Source organism: Chiloscyllium plagiosum, chromosome 23 (genome assembly GCF_004010195.1).
Source record: "Chiloscyllium plagiosum isolate BGI_BamShark_2017 chromosome 23, ASM401019v2, whole genome shotgun sequence".
NCBI lineage: Eukaryota > Metazoa > Chordata > Chondrichthyes > Orectolobiformes > Hemiscylliidae > Chiloscyllium > Chiloscyllium plagiosum.
Genome location: NC_057732.1, coordinates 33916312 through 33931700, shown reverse-complemented (window position 1 = coordinate 33931700; position 15389 = coordinate 33916312). Strand labels below are relative to the sequence as shown.

The 15389-nt window shown below is 42.2% G+C and overlaps 1 protein-coding gene across 1 annotated transcript in view; it reads right to left on the bottom strand.

The window, feature by feature from the left end:
* The window catches only part of dennd6b (DENN/MADD domain containing 6B), a 110661-nt gene extending 96892 nt beyond the window's left edge, over positions 1 to 13769 (bottom strand). Inside the window, exons 1-2 of the mRNA XM_043713204.1 lie at positions 13521 to 13769; positions 10493 to 10531 (exon numbers count right to left, since the gene is read on the bottom strand). Of these exons, the coding sequence (XP_043569139.1) occupies positions 10493 to 10531; positions 13521 to 13739 (258 nt within the window). The 5' untranslated portion in view covers positions 13740 to 13769. The remainder of the gene's footprint in view (positions 1 to 10492; positions 10532 to 13520) is intronic.
* Between the last annotated feature and the right edge of the window lie 1620 nt (positions 13770 to 15389).

The window sequence follows — 15389 nt, the reverse complement described above, 5'->3', positions numbered from 1 at the left end:
TGGGGTCATGTTGCAGTTGTATAAGACTCTGGTGCGGCCGCATCTGGAATATTGTGTGCAGTTTTGGTCGCCATACTATAGGAAGGATGTGGAGGCACTGGAACGGGTGCAGAGGAGGTTTACCAGGATGTTGCCTGGTATGGAAGGAAGATCGTATGAGGATAGACTGAGACACTTGGGGCTGTTTTCATTATAGAAAAGAAGGTTTAGGGGTGACTTGATTGAGGTGTACAAGATGATTAGGGGGTTAGATAGGGTTGACAGTGTGAACCTTTTCCCGCGTATGGAGTCGGGTATTACAAGGGGGCATAGCTTTAAATTAAGGGGGGTAGATATAGGACTGAATTTAGGGGTAGGTTCTTCACTCAGCGTGTCGTAAGTTCATGGAATGCCCTGCCAGTAGCAGTGGTGTACTCTCCCTCTTTATGGGCATTTAAGCGGGCATTGGATAGGTATATGGAGGATAGTGGGTTAGTATAGGTTAGGTGGGCTTGGATCGGCGCAACATCGAGGGCCAAAGGGCCTGTACTGCGCTGTATTCTTCTATGTTCTATGTTCTAGAACTGTAGGGTAACATTGAATGCTTTCTGAAAAGCATTCCTAGAGGTTTTATTTGGCCAAGTCTGAGTTGGTCGAGTTTGAGAGTTTGTCACCATGATGCCCAGCAAGTTCTTCCAGTGCATCAGATCAAACTAGTTGCATTAATTGTCCACCTAATCCCTAAGATAGCTCTCATGCGTGATTTCCACCTCATCCTACCATGCTCCATTCCCACTGAGCCATTGACCGGCATTCCCCTGCATCTATGCCATCTTTAAATGTCATAGTGCACCTGGACAAGCACTCGTATTCAAAGTTGTCCTGCTCATTTCAGAACATTTCCACAATATGTCGGAAAAGGAGGAGAAGATGGCATCATGATTCACTGACGAACACCTGAAGTCCTGTTGGACAGAGTGGTGCAGCAGAGAGCTGCACCCTTCCAGGAGAACCAAGAGGAGGCCATGCCACCAGATCCTGCCAGCTGGGAAACCACTTGAATTAGTGCAGTCTCCAGGGTGCAAAGAAACAGCCAGCACAGCTGCAAAGAGGTCAAAATATTTTTGCTCTGACAGAAGTGTCACACTCTTCGCCACTGCACAGAACTTTAACCACTCTCACTGTTGTCCATAAGATCTTCCTTGACTCATTCTCCCTCTCAGCCTCCCACACAACTAATCTTGCATACATTCTCTGCGTCCTCCTCAGTCCTTCACTACATACAGTCTGTTTCCATGTTGTATGACTCTTTGGTCCAATCAGTCCATGCAATGCATAAATCCCAAATTAAATTAGTCCCACCTGCCTGCTCCTGGCCTATATCCCACCAAACCTTTCTTATTAATATGCATATCCAAATGTCATTTCAACACTAACTGTACTCACAACCACCACTTCCTCAGGAAGTTCATTCCACATGTGAAACACCCTCTGTATAAAAACTTTGTCTCTCATGTCTTTCTGAAATCTCTCTCCTCTCACCTTAAAAAAGAATGTCCTGATAGTCTTGAAATCCACCATCTTAGGAACGACACAACTATCATTAACACTATCTATACCTCTCATTATTTTACAAACCTCTAAAGTATAAGGCCACCTCTCAACCTCCTACCTCCAGTGAAAAAGGTCCCAGCCAATCCAGCCTCTCCTAATACCTCAAATCCTCCATTCTCAGCAACGTCCTGGTAAATTTCTTCTGAACCCTCTCCAGCTTAATAATATCCTTCTTAGAACCGGGCAACCAGAACTGGACACAGTACTCCAGAAGTCGCCTCTCCAATTTCCTGTACAATCTCAACATGACTTCCCAACTTCCATACTCAAAGGACTGAGCGATGAAGGCAAGCATGCCTTTTTAACCATCTTGTTTATATGTGACATAAAACGTCAAAGAATTATGTACCTGCAACCCTAGGTCCCTCCATTCTACATGACCCAAGGCCTCACCATTAATTGTATAAACTGTACCCCTGTTTGTTGAACCAAAATATAATACCTCGCATCTATTCAGATTGAATTCCATCTGCCATTTTTCAGCCAACTTATCCATTTGATCGAGATCCCTTTGTAAACAGAAAACCTTCTTCACTGGTCTACTATGCCACCAATTTTGGTATTATCTGCAAACGTATTAACCATGCCTTCTATATTCTCATCCAAATCATTCCACCACCTTTCCCCGACATGCACCATCACTGACAGTTGTGCTACTCACTGTAGTCCTATTCATACCCCTCTCAATCTCATTGCAAGATGATAGCCCGGAACAGATAAGAGAGAGAATGGACGGGTGGAGGGATGGCAGACATCAAGATGTTTACCCCTTATGAGAAGAAAATTTTGACCCTCACAGAAAATGGGGATCGTTCCTATAGGAATGCTGAAACATCCATGTCCTGCCAAATCACTATGCATCCAACAGCTACACCCATTAACTCCAATGTCACTCTCAATCACTGTTCACCACTTCTACTGACGCGACTTTGCACTCAATCCTTTAGGGACATATGACCCATGTTCTTCCTCTTTAAAAGCATTTTGAACAAGGTGTACTGCAGATCCTGGTTTGACCTGTAAAGGCACTTACTCCATCCATTCAGTGTCATCACATTTTTCTGAATACAAATGAAGGAGTGTAGAATTTGCAATCTTCCATTTTCTAGCACTATTCCCATATTCAGAGGGATTAGAAGTTAGTCACCAGATTCTCTGATTTCCATCTTTGCTTCCAGCAACAATCGAGGATTACAATGAGTGATGTTTTACTTTGAGGATGTAAACGTTTGAATTATCTCCACTTTTATTGAAGTTATTCTACCCAAAACAATAATTGTGTGACATAGCTCTATAACTTCTATTTTGTGACATTGCCAGAATACACTTCGTTGGTATAGACTATGCAAAGTAATCCTAGAGTCATAGTGACATACATCATGGAAACAGACCCTTCAGTCCAACTCATCCATGCCAAACAGAAACCTAAATTAACATAATCCAATTTGCCAGCACTCGATCCATATCCCTCTAAACCCTTCCTGTTCATATACCCATCCAGATGCCTTTTAAATGTCGTAACTGTACCAGCCTCCACCACTACCTCTGGCAGCTCATTCTACACACACCACAACCCTCTGCATGAAAAAGCTGTCCCTTAGGTCCCTTTTAAATCTTTCCTCTCTCACCTTACACCTATGCCCTCTAGTTTTGGACTCCCCCATCATGAGGAAAAGACCTTGACAATTCACCATATCCATGCCCCTCATGATTTTCTAAACCTCTACAATGTCACCCCTGAGCCTCCAATGCTCCAGGGAAAATAGCCCCAGCCTATTCAGCCTCTCCCTATAGCTCAAACCCTCCAATACTGGCAATATTGTCAATCCTTTCTAAACCCTTTCAAGTTTTGGATGTAGGTTTGCTCGCTGAGCTGGAAGGTTCACTTCCAGACGTTTCGTCACTCTACTAGGTAACAGCTTCAGTGGGCCGCCAGGCAAAGCACTGTTGATAATTCCTGCTTTCTGTGTTGGGTTTCTTTGGATTGGTGATGTCATGTCCTTTGGTGACATCATTTCCTGTTCTTTTTCTCAGGGATCTAACTTGATGTGTTTGTTAATAGAGTTCCAGTTGGAATGCCATGCTTCTAGGATTTCTCACGTGTCTCTCTGTTTGGCTTGTCCTGGGATGGGTGTGTTGTCTCAGTTGAAGTGGTGTCCTTCCTCACCTGTATGCAAGGATACTAGTGAGAGAGGGTCATGTCGTTTTGTGGCTAGTTGATGTCCATGTATCCCGGTGGCTCATGCAACTCACTCACTCATGCAACAGTGTATGAATGGACAGACAGTGCAACAAGCCATAGATATTAGATAGCGACAAACAAAGAAAGTGAAAAAACTAGACCTGCATAAAAAACTAGACAAACTTACACAAAGTAACAACACTGACAACACATAAGCATGGATAAAAAAACTCATCTGACTGACCCTTAACAGACACTGAAAAAGCAGTCTTAGTAAGAGGATTAAATTACAACTGCGAGGATGCAGACAAGATTTCTTAGCAGAATTAGAAACAACAATAAAAGACAACCAACTCACAGAAGGAACCCAGCAAACTATCAGAAAGGTAGTCGCACCAACATTAAGCAGAAAAAAAGGAAACACACTCAATACACAAGAAAGGAAAGTACTGGAAAGACTAATAAAAGATAAAACATTGTTATCCTACCTGCAGACAACGGATGCTTGACAGTCATTTTAAATCAAAGACACTACATTGAAAAAGCGAATGCACTACTTGCAGATACCAACAAGTGGCGATACACCCGACCACACAACTAGACAACCAAATCACAGCCATACTCAAAAAACTTCAGAAATCTGGAAAAATAAGACCAATTTCCAAATGAGACCAGATGGATCCAACACACCACGCTTCTACGGATTACCCAAAATTCACAAACCAGGAGCCCCTCCAAGACCCATAGTCTTGCTACCTGGAATACCAACTTACAGATTGACCAAGGAGCTACACCAAAGACTAAAACACTAAGTAGAAGACTCACGCCACTCCATTCACTCCACCCAAGAATTCCTGAAGACCAAAGACACTGAGACAGAAGAGGATGAAGTAATGGTTTCCTTTGATGTAACAGCCCTGTTTACATCAATCAACATTAACCTGACCAAGGAAACACTGACTACACTATTAGAAGACCCAAAGACACATACACAAAACATCACTAACATCAGCAAGGACAGTAACGTCAAGCTAGTGGACGTATGCCTTACCACACACTTAACCTTCAACAACAAAACTTAGACAAACCAACGGAACACCCATGGGATCTCTGATATCAGGATTCTTAGCAAAGGCAGTAATGCAGAGACTCGAACAAACAGCTCTGCCAACCATCCAACCCAAACATTGGGTCCGCTACGTGGATGACACCTTTGTCATCACTAAACAAAACCAATTAGAGGAAACCTTCAAGACCATCAATAATACCTTTATTGGCATAAAATTCACCAAAGAGGAAGAAAACAACAACAAATTGCAATCCCTAGATGTCACAGTAGAGCGAACAGCCAATGGGGAACTTCAAACCAGCGTGTACAGTAAAACAACACATATAGACCAAATATTGAACTATAGAAGCAATCACCCCAACATCCAGAAACGAAGCTGCATCAGAACATTATTCCAACGAGCCACCACACACTGCAGCACAGAGGAACTATGCAGAGCAGAGGAAAATCACCTATAGAGTGCATAGAAAAAGGGTACCCAATGAACTCAGTCTGCCGATTTCTCAGCAACAATCCAAACAAGCAGATAAATTGCGTCCAGAAACCTTAGCCATTCTCCCCTACATCAAAGACATCTCGGACATGAACTGCCAGACGACTCAGACCCCTCGGCATCATGTAGCCTACAAACCCACCAACACACTAGAATAGCAGCTAACAGACAACAAGCAAAACCAATGTAAATTTACAAAATACCATGCAAGGACTGTAACAAACACTACATTGGACAAACAGGCAGAAAACTAGCCACCAGGATACATGAACATCAACGAGCCACAAAACAACATGACCCTCTCTCACTAGTATCCTTACATAAGAGGAGGAAAGACACCACCTCGATTGGGACAACACACCCATCCTAGAGACAAACAAACAGAGACACACGAGAATTCCTAGAAGCATGCATTCCAACAGGAACTCAATCAACAAACACATCGAGTTAGACCTCATCTACCACCCCCTGAGAAAAAGAACAGGAAATGGTCAGAGTATTGAGTACAGGAGTTGGGAGGTCATGTTGCAGCTGCACAGGACATTGGTTAGGCCACTTTAGGAATATTGCATGCAATTCTGGTCACCGTCCTATTGAAAAGATGTTGTGAAACTTGAAAGGGTTCAGAAAAGATTTACAAGAATGTTGCCAAGGTTGGAGGATTTGAGCTATGGGGAGAGGCTGAACAGGCTGGGGCTGTTTTCCCTGGAGCGTCGGAGGCAAAGGAGTGACATTATAGAGATTATAAAATCATGAGGGGCATGGATAGGATAAATAGACAAAGTCATTTCCCTGGGGTGGGGGAAGTCCAGAACTAGAGGGCATAGGTTTCAGGTGAGAGGGGAAAGATATAAAAGGGACTAACGAAGCAACTTTTTCACTGAGAGTGGTGAGTGTATGGAATGAGCCGCCAGAGGAAGTTGTGGAGGCTAATACAATCGCAACATTTAAAAGGCATCTGGATGGGTATATGAATAGGAAGGGTTTGGAGGGATATGGGCCAAGTGCTGGCAGGTGGGACTAGATTGGGTTGTCTATATGGACAAGTATGTTTCAGCGCTGTACATCTCGATGACTCTATGCACTCCAAGGTCTCTGTTCAGTAACACTCCTCAGGACCTTACCATTAAGTGCATAAGTCCTGCCCTGATTTGCTCTATCAAAAGGCTTTCACAGCAATCTTCAGCCAGAAGTGCCAAGTGGATGATCCATCTCAGTTTCTGCCAGTGGTCCCCAGCATTACAGATACCTATCTTCAGCCAATTCAATTCACTCCACGTGATATCAAAAAACTTTTGGATATCTGCAAAGGCTACAGGCCCTGACAACATTCCAGCAACAGTCGTGAAGACTTGTGCTCCAGAACCTGCTGTTCCCCTCACCAAGCTGTTCCAGTACAGTTACATCGTTGGTATCTAACCAACAATGTGGAAAATTGCCTAAGTATGTCCTGTACATAAACAGTAGGACAAAACCAACTGAGCCAATTACCGCCCCATCAGTCTACTCTCGATCATCAGTAAGGTGATGGAAGGTGTCATCAACAGCGCGATCAAGCAGCAATAATCTGCTTAGTGACGCCCAGTTTGGGTTCTGTTAAGGCCACTTAGCTCCTGACCTCATTACAGCCTCGGTTCAAAATGGACAAAACAGCTGAATTCCAGAGGTGAGAGTGACAGCCCTTGACATCAAATCCTCATTCAACTGAGTGTGGCATCAAGGAGCCCTAGCAAAACTGGAATCATCATGTATCAGGGGGCAAACTCTCTGGTGGGTTTGAGTCATATCTGTCACATAGGAAAGATGGTCAGGGTTGTTGGAGATCAGACATCTCAGCTCCAGGACATCTCTGCAGGAGTTACTCAGGGTATTGTCCGAGGTCCGACCATCTTCAGCTGCTTCATTAATGACCTTCCATCATAAGGTCTGAAGAGGGGATGTTCGCCAATGATTGCACTATGTTCAGCACCGTTCGCACTCCTCAGATGCTGAAGCAACAAAATCTGGACAATATACAGGCTTGGGCTGACAAGTGGCAAGTAACATTCACACCACACGTTATGACCATCACCAATAAGAGATTCTAACCACTGCCCCTTGACATTCAACGGTGTTACCATCACTGAATCTCCAACTACCAACATCTTGGGAGTTATCGTTGATCAGAAGCTCAACTGAACTCAACACATAAAAAGACAAACAGAGCGGCTACAAGAACAGGTCATAGGCTAGGAATACAGGTCATAGGCAAGTAACTCACCTCCTGACTCCCGAAAGCCTGTCCATCATGGACAAGACACAAGTCAAGAGTATGATGGAATACCCCCCACCTGCCTGGATGATTGCAGCTCCAACAACACTCATGACAAAGCAGCCTGCTTAATTGGCACTGCATCCACAAACATCGACTCCCTCCACCATCAATGCTCATTAGCAGCAGTGCGTACTATCTACAAGATGCATGCAGAAATTCAAAGATCCTCTGACAGCACTTCCAAATCCACGACCACTTCCATCTAGAAGGACAAGGGTAGCAGATATATGGGAACATCACCACCTTCAAGTTCCCCTCCATGCCACTCACCATCCTGATTTGGAAATATCAGTGTTCCTTCACTGTCACTGGGTCAAAATTCTGTAATTTCCTCCCTAATGGCATTGTGGGTCAATCTTCAGCAGGTGGACTGCAGCAATTCTAAAAGGCAGCTCACCACCACCTTCAAGGACAAGTAGGGTCGGCCAATAAATGCTGGTCAGCCAGTGACACCCACATCCCAGAAAATGAATAAAATTTTAAAAATATTTAGTTCCTCAATCTGGATTAAACCCAATCGGCCCATGATCAAGGTCCCATTGTACTTGGACATGACCTTCTTCGCTGTCCACTACACCGCCAATTTTGGTGTCATCTGCAAACTTACTAACTATACCTCAAATGTTTGCATCCAAATCATTTACATAAATGAAAAACAGTGGACCCAGCACCGATCCTTGTGGCACACCTCTGGTCATGGGCCTCCAGTCCAAAAAGTAACCCTCCACCACTTCCTTCTGACTCCTACCTTCGAGCCAATTTTGTAACCAAATTGGTAGTCCTCCCTGTTTTCCATATGATCTAACCTTGTTAACCTGTCTACCATGCAAAGTTTTGTCGAACGCCTTACTGAAGTCCATTTACTCTTCTGTCCCCTTCCCAAAATTTGGCGAACTATGCTACACACCCTATAGCATAACTACTTCTTTCTGCTCCTTATATCTAATCAAGTAGATTCTGTCTGTTGTCAAACCTTCATGCACAGTCTCTTTTTAAGGGGTTGTAGTATATTTGAGCAATGTTGCTCAGTCCCTCTCTTTTTGAATGTCCTATTCCCCTAAATACATTACAGCCAGGAAAACTGCATTTGTGGTACTTCCCATGTTTCAGTTAGGTTTCTATTATTGTCATTATATCATATCATTATATGGCAACAAGAGCCTGCAGTTCACCAGCTGAATTTAGCATGTTCAATATATTTTTGGTAAAAAACAATGACTGCAGATGCTGGAAACCAGATTCTGGTTTAGTAGTGCTGGAAAAGCACAGCAGTTCAGGCAGCATCCGAGAAGCAGTAAAATCGATGTTTTGGGCAAAAGCCCTTCATCAGGAATACAGGCAGAGTGCCTGAATGGTGGAGAGATAAATGAGAGGAGGGTGGGGTGGAGAGAAAGTAGCATAGAGTACAATAGGTGAGTGGGAGTGGGAAGAACGTGATAGGTCAGGGAGGAGGGTGGAATGAATCGGTGGAAAAGAAGATAGGCAGGTAGGACAAGTCATGGGGACAGTGCTGAGCAGGAAGTTTGGAACTGGGGTGAGGTGGGGGAAGGGAAATGAGGAAACTGTTGAAGTCTACATTGATGCCCTGCACTTCAAACTTGCCTCCATCTGTTTTGCATTTCTTACTTATCTGATACCTTCTTTTGTAAAGGTTTGAGAAACTAGGTATAAAATTTTTAAAGTATTTAAAATTTCACCAAAGGCTTGGAAGCTACAAGGGGAATATAACATTTAAAATTGAAATTAAAAGTTTTAAAAACAAACAAAATAATTAATTCTCGTTAGTGAGAATTTTAAGCAGAGGTTAGGACCACTTTCTGAAGCATTAAAGGCTTCACTTAAGCAAGTGGTTTCTGAGATTACTGTATCTATAAAGTTAAACATTTAAAGAAAAAAATTTAAAGAAAAAATGCCGCCTGCTTGTAATACTCTAGCAAAGTAGCAGCACAGACATGAGGCCTACTCTTGCTTTGTAGGTTTCTGTAGTGTTATAATTATTAAACAGGGACAACAAAAGGAACGTTGACCCCAAGGGAATACAGAGACTTGACTATCATATGTTTATCACGTTAGGATACCCCAGAGAACTACACAGCCGATGAATTGTTTTTGAGATATAACTGCTGTTGTTTTGCAGGCAGAAATCGTAATCAACTTATCCAAAGCAAATTACCACAAACAGCATCGAAATGAAAGATCGATTATTTGGTACTCCCTGTGTTGGCAAGGAGCAGGCCAAACATCACGAAAATATTTAAAAAAAATACACCAAGATCTTTTTCACCCAGCTGAACAGGATGATCTCATCAAAAACCAACACTAATACTTCAATATGTGCTCAGCACTGCAAAATGCATCAGCTGACATTGAGTTCAAGTCCAACAACATCCTCAAACCCATGAGATTCTGATATAAACAAAATCACTACCATTAATCCAAATTGATACTACTTTAATCAGGAAAGCCCACAGTACAAATAAGCTCAGAACACCAACAGACCCTTTACAGAAAAAAAGGGCAATTCATTTTCAACAAAAGGTAAACTGACAATAGTGTATTAAAGCTGGAATAAAGTTATACACCCTGCCGGATTGTCATTTCGACTAACTTCAGGTTTTCACCAAAAAAGTGAAAACTATTTCTGTTATTTGAAGGATATTTCAGAAAATGTCAAGCTAAGATATTGCATGAAAAAGGAATGTTTTACAGCTTTCAGACTTCAAGAACACTTTGCAATAGTCATACATTTCAGACAAATTTTAAAAAGCACATTATGTTCTTTGCAGTCTTATTTAACTACAAGCGATTTCAATGAGCAACTCCACTGATTTAGTATCTTACCTCCTTTTCTGTAAGTCGAACATCATGGGGATAAACCAGCTGAGGACCAAAAACAAAAACAAACAACTCAAACTGAAGAAATCTTACATAAAAGAAGAAAAATTATAAGTGTGCAAAATATTTTTCCCCCAAATACTTGGTTTCAAATCTTTACATTTATATTTACAGCAAGTGCTAATGGAGGACTGGTTGATGCACCACAATTCTAAATAACAGACAACTTTTTAAATCGATTCTTTCATTGTCCCCTAATCCCATGTGCTCCTTTGTGTGGTACTTACATAGAATGGCCTTTGAAATTCTGTAAATATACAACACTTACACATGAACCTAATTTATTCAGTCTGTTACTTTGAGAAAGCAGAAACAAGGAACCGTTCCATTCATGTCCGCACAGGCCAGCACTGTCTTTTAAATTGCAGCCATGGCTTTTCTTTCTCCCTACCCAATCATGGCCCTAAAGCCACACCACTGCCTCAAAATCTTTGGAGTGATAGCGCTGATGAAAGGTTTATTCCATAAAATACACTATGCGAAAGAAAAATACGATTACAAATCATCGGACACACATTTTATCCTTACATTTAGAACCTGAATTTAACAATTAGTCACCTAATAGCATATGTGCCTACATGACAGGCCAAAATCTAGCACAGGTAACAGACTTCAGTTAATGGTGCATGAAACTTACTCTAACTTCTTTAAAATTATAAATGGTAATTACAACAACACTTACATAGGTGGAACTGCATTAAAAGGTGCATTGATATTTTTAATTTGCTGTGGTATCAACTTAGAATTGCCATTATATGGTTAGGGTTTAAAAACTGCAGCAGTTTACTGAACAGTGAGGAAATGGGGTAAATTGAATCTGAATGAACTAGGCAAGCAACTGTGTGCATTTCCTCAAATCAACCAGATTTTAAGGTTTGAAATTAACATCACAAAGACATGAAAGAAGTGTAAGCTAATGTAGGTGAATGTAATGTCAAATCAGGCACAGAAAGAGAAATAAAGAGAAGGAAAGGGAAATTGGATTGAGAGAGAAAAAAATGACACTTGAAAGTGATACCCTTGGTTGAGTTTAAAAATATTGAATTTTTATGAGCTTGTTAGGACATACTTCAAAAGGATCTGAAAATTCAAACATATCCATTCTACTTAAGTACAACTTCATAAATCTGAGCTGATAAGCTTAATTTAGCTTTGTATTTCTAAATGTTTATAATTTTGTTTCTCAATATAAGAGCATGTCTCCAACTAATGTTGGACTGGTCGACAGTTTCTCATTGTATGTATCAAGATAATCTTGGACTGGAAACAGGCATAGAAGATCGGCAGAACAAGATCAGATAAGAACAGTAGATGGGAGATAAATGGGATGGGTAGCCAACAATAAAGGAAAACAATAACATTTGAAAGTGGGACATGGAGATGAGGATGAGAAAAAAGACGTAAAGACCAGTTAAGTGCAGAAATTGCTGAGTAAGAAATGTTTGGCAAAACAGGCGAGTTGCTGCACCACGATCATACCATTGAGAGAGTACATTTAACTCAAACATAAACAGTTTTTCCCACTGCATGAAGTGTGTGCATATTATTTTTTCTCTTGGTAGCAACAATAACTGGCATTTATTAAGCAACTTTAAGGAAATAGAAATTCTAAAGCGCTTCACAGACATGAAATGAAACAAAATTCAATTCCATCAGTGAAAATAGTTGCCAGGTTGGAGTCCCGGAGCATCAGAGGCTGAGAGGTGACTTTAAAGAGGTTTATAAATCATGAAAGGCATTGACAGAGTAAATAGACAACGTCTTTTCCTGGGTTGGGGGGAATCCAGAACTACAGGGCATAACTTTAGTGTGAGAGGGGAAAGATTAAAAAAGGGACCCAAGGGGCAACTTTTTTCACATAAAGGGTGGAGCGTGTATGGAATGACTTTCCAGTGGAAGTGGAGGAGGCTGGTACAATTACAATATTTAAAAGGCACCTGGATGAGTATATGAATAGAAAGAGTTTAGAGGGATCTGGGCCAAGTGCTAGCAAATGGACAAGATTAATTTATGATATCTGGTTGGAATGGATGAGTTGGATTGAAAGGTCTGTTCCCATGCCGAACATCCCTATGACTCTATATAATAGAAGTAGCAGGGTTTTGGTTAAGCTAAAGTTTTGAAATGCTGGGTAATGATCAAGCCAGGAGATGAGGAGAAAGTGAGGACTGCAGATGTTGGAGATCAGAGTTGAGAATGGGGTGCTGGAAAAGCATAGCTGGTCAGGCAGTATCTGAGGGGCTGGAGAATCAACGTTTTGGGCATAAGCCCTTCATCAGGAATACCTGGAAGTCTGGAGATGACAAAGGCAAAGATAAGGACTTCAGCAGGTGGACTGATGAGGTATAGTAGAAATGGGTAAAGCTATTGGGCAACCGTTACCCATTTTTGAATTGGAAAAATGGGGACACTCCTCAAGGTCAAACAAGACACTGAAATTGCAGATAGTGTGGGTAAATTACAGAGTGCCTGGGGTAGGAAATGACAGTGGTGACTGTACAGATTGGTGGTAGCGCTAAGTGCCCGTTAGAGGTGTCAAACCTGAGAAAATTATGGCTCATCCAGGATAGAATACTGAGAAAGCCATCTGACAAGATAGGGTCAAGTCGCCATGGTCCCAGGAGACCACTGGGCTGTTCTTTCATGACTGGTGATGGGTCACCACTTCTAAGAGAGGGCAAGGTCGAGAAGGTGACCTTAACCGGTCACTCTGCAGCGCAAACCAGCGTCAAAAAGAAGTCACAGTGAGGTTGAGGTAGAGCACAGTAGATGTTGGAACTTGGTCCGCGAAACTGAAATCCCAAAGCGGGTGGTGTATTGACGAGTAAGGGCATGAGCAGCATCAGTGCACACACCATACACATGAACTGTATTTACATTACTCTAGCCAACATTTCATCGCCCTCCACTCCCCGGTCGCTTGTTGCCGACCTTCCCACCCCGACCTCCGAGCATCGGTGAGCCTCCCCCTCACCTCGATAGCTTGTCCTAACTCCAAGTCGAATGTCACCACACAAATACACTCGAGCCAGGCAGAAAAGCGGTCCCAAGGAAGTGCGGGGCCAGGGTTGGGGCCGGGCACCGTATAACGCTTCGCGGTCCGAGCCCGACCCCTTGCCTCCAACAGTTCCATGACAACGGCGCCGCGTTCTAATCCGCACGCATGCGCACACGGCACGGAACCAGCGTGCATGCGCACCACTGGTCCATCTGCCGGCTAACGCATGCGCTGTTGGATGGAGTCAGATGAGGTGGTGCGGGTGTCTTCGATGGAAACAAATCAACATGTTCAAGCGGCAGCTGCAGTGCAATAAATACCCCCACATGAGGTTATTGTAGTGGAATTGGTACCAACCCCTGTTGTATGATCGGAAGGCATATTGAATTTGAGTGTTGTAGGATTGCTCTAGTGGGGAGAGTAGGAGTCGCGAGTTTAGATTTTTCAAAAAAAGGAAAAGTAAATGATTTCAAGAAATAAACTTGAATTTCCAAGAGACCTGAGCGGGGGAGTGAGACTATTCTCGCTGAAAGATCTGTGTGATAAAATTAAGACACATCATAGGGAAGAGAGTTTTAAAGTTACATCTGTGACAAGTCAGGTTATCAGCTTTATCAGAATTAGGGACATAGATAGGATCTGGTATTGATTAAGTTTGTGTAAAGCATCAAGGTAAGGTTTAAGATCACGGATTGAGGTAGTTGGGATTTGTCATGGGTTGGATTCAAGTCATTAAGGTTAGGAATCGATGTCATTTATTGTCACGTGTACCTAAGTATAGCAAAAAGCTTAGTTTGGCTTAAGATAATAGTTGGATTTAGGGTTTAGTTCTATGACAATCAGAAGTTAGGTTCTGGATTAGGCACATTATCTGAATGCATGAAGAATTTTTGATAAGGCAAACAACTTAATGGTACAAATAAATGAGAATTGCATTTGCTCTATTAGCCACGTAGTGATCAAGTTTGGAAAGTAAACATTCCAGTATATAGTATTTAAAATTTCAAAAATGGAAAAGGTGAGGAGGGAAGGGGGTGTAGTCGAATCTTGATGATTAAGAGTGTCATAACAGAAGGAGTGAGGAAGAATTCTGGTTTGGAAGAGCAGTAGTAGAATTAGCATGGGTAAAGATAAAAAAAAAGAAAATACTAATGAGAGTAACTGTCACCCAGATCTTCTGATCAAAGCCCTTCTTTCTGACCACAATCAAACAGACAAAATACACAATTTCATTCCTCCACTTTTTTTTTGCCAATGGGGTATTCTACAGAACTTAGCATATTACATCACTGAGACATGAACAAATGGAAACTGAACAGAAGCCTCTTTTTTATGGCACTAATAGACATATTCTGGTAAGTGCTCATTCAGTAACACACTGAAATGTTCTTTCATATTTAATATGCATGTCACTGAATGGGGTTAATCTGTAGATGTGTAAGTGGATAGGATGAGGTGATTGGATTTGTTTAGATGGTAGGTCAGTATAGTGGTAGATGGAAGAAGTGGGCGGTCAGGGGTTAGGAGGCTTGGTTTAGGGGTGGAGCCAAGGTTAGGGGGTGGTTGGAAGATTCATGGAGGAGAGTCAGTTGTATAACTACGCAGGTCACTATCCACAGGGGCCGCTGAGATAGTCTTTTGGCGTGTTGGATGTCATAGAGTCATAGAGATGTACAGCATGGAAACAGACCCTTCGGTCCAACCCGTCTATGCCGACCAGATATCCCAACCCAAACTAGTCCCACCTGCCAGCACCCGGCCCATATCCCTCCAAACCCTTCCTATTCATATACCCATCCAAATGCCTCTTAAATGTTGCAATTGTATCAGCCTCCACCACTTCCT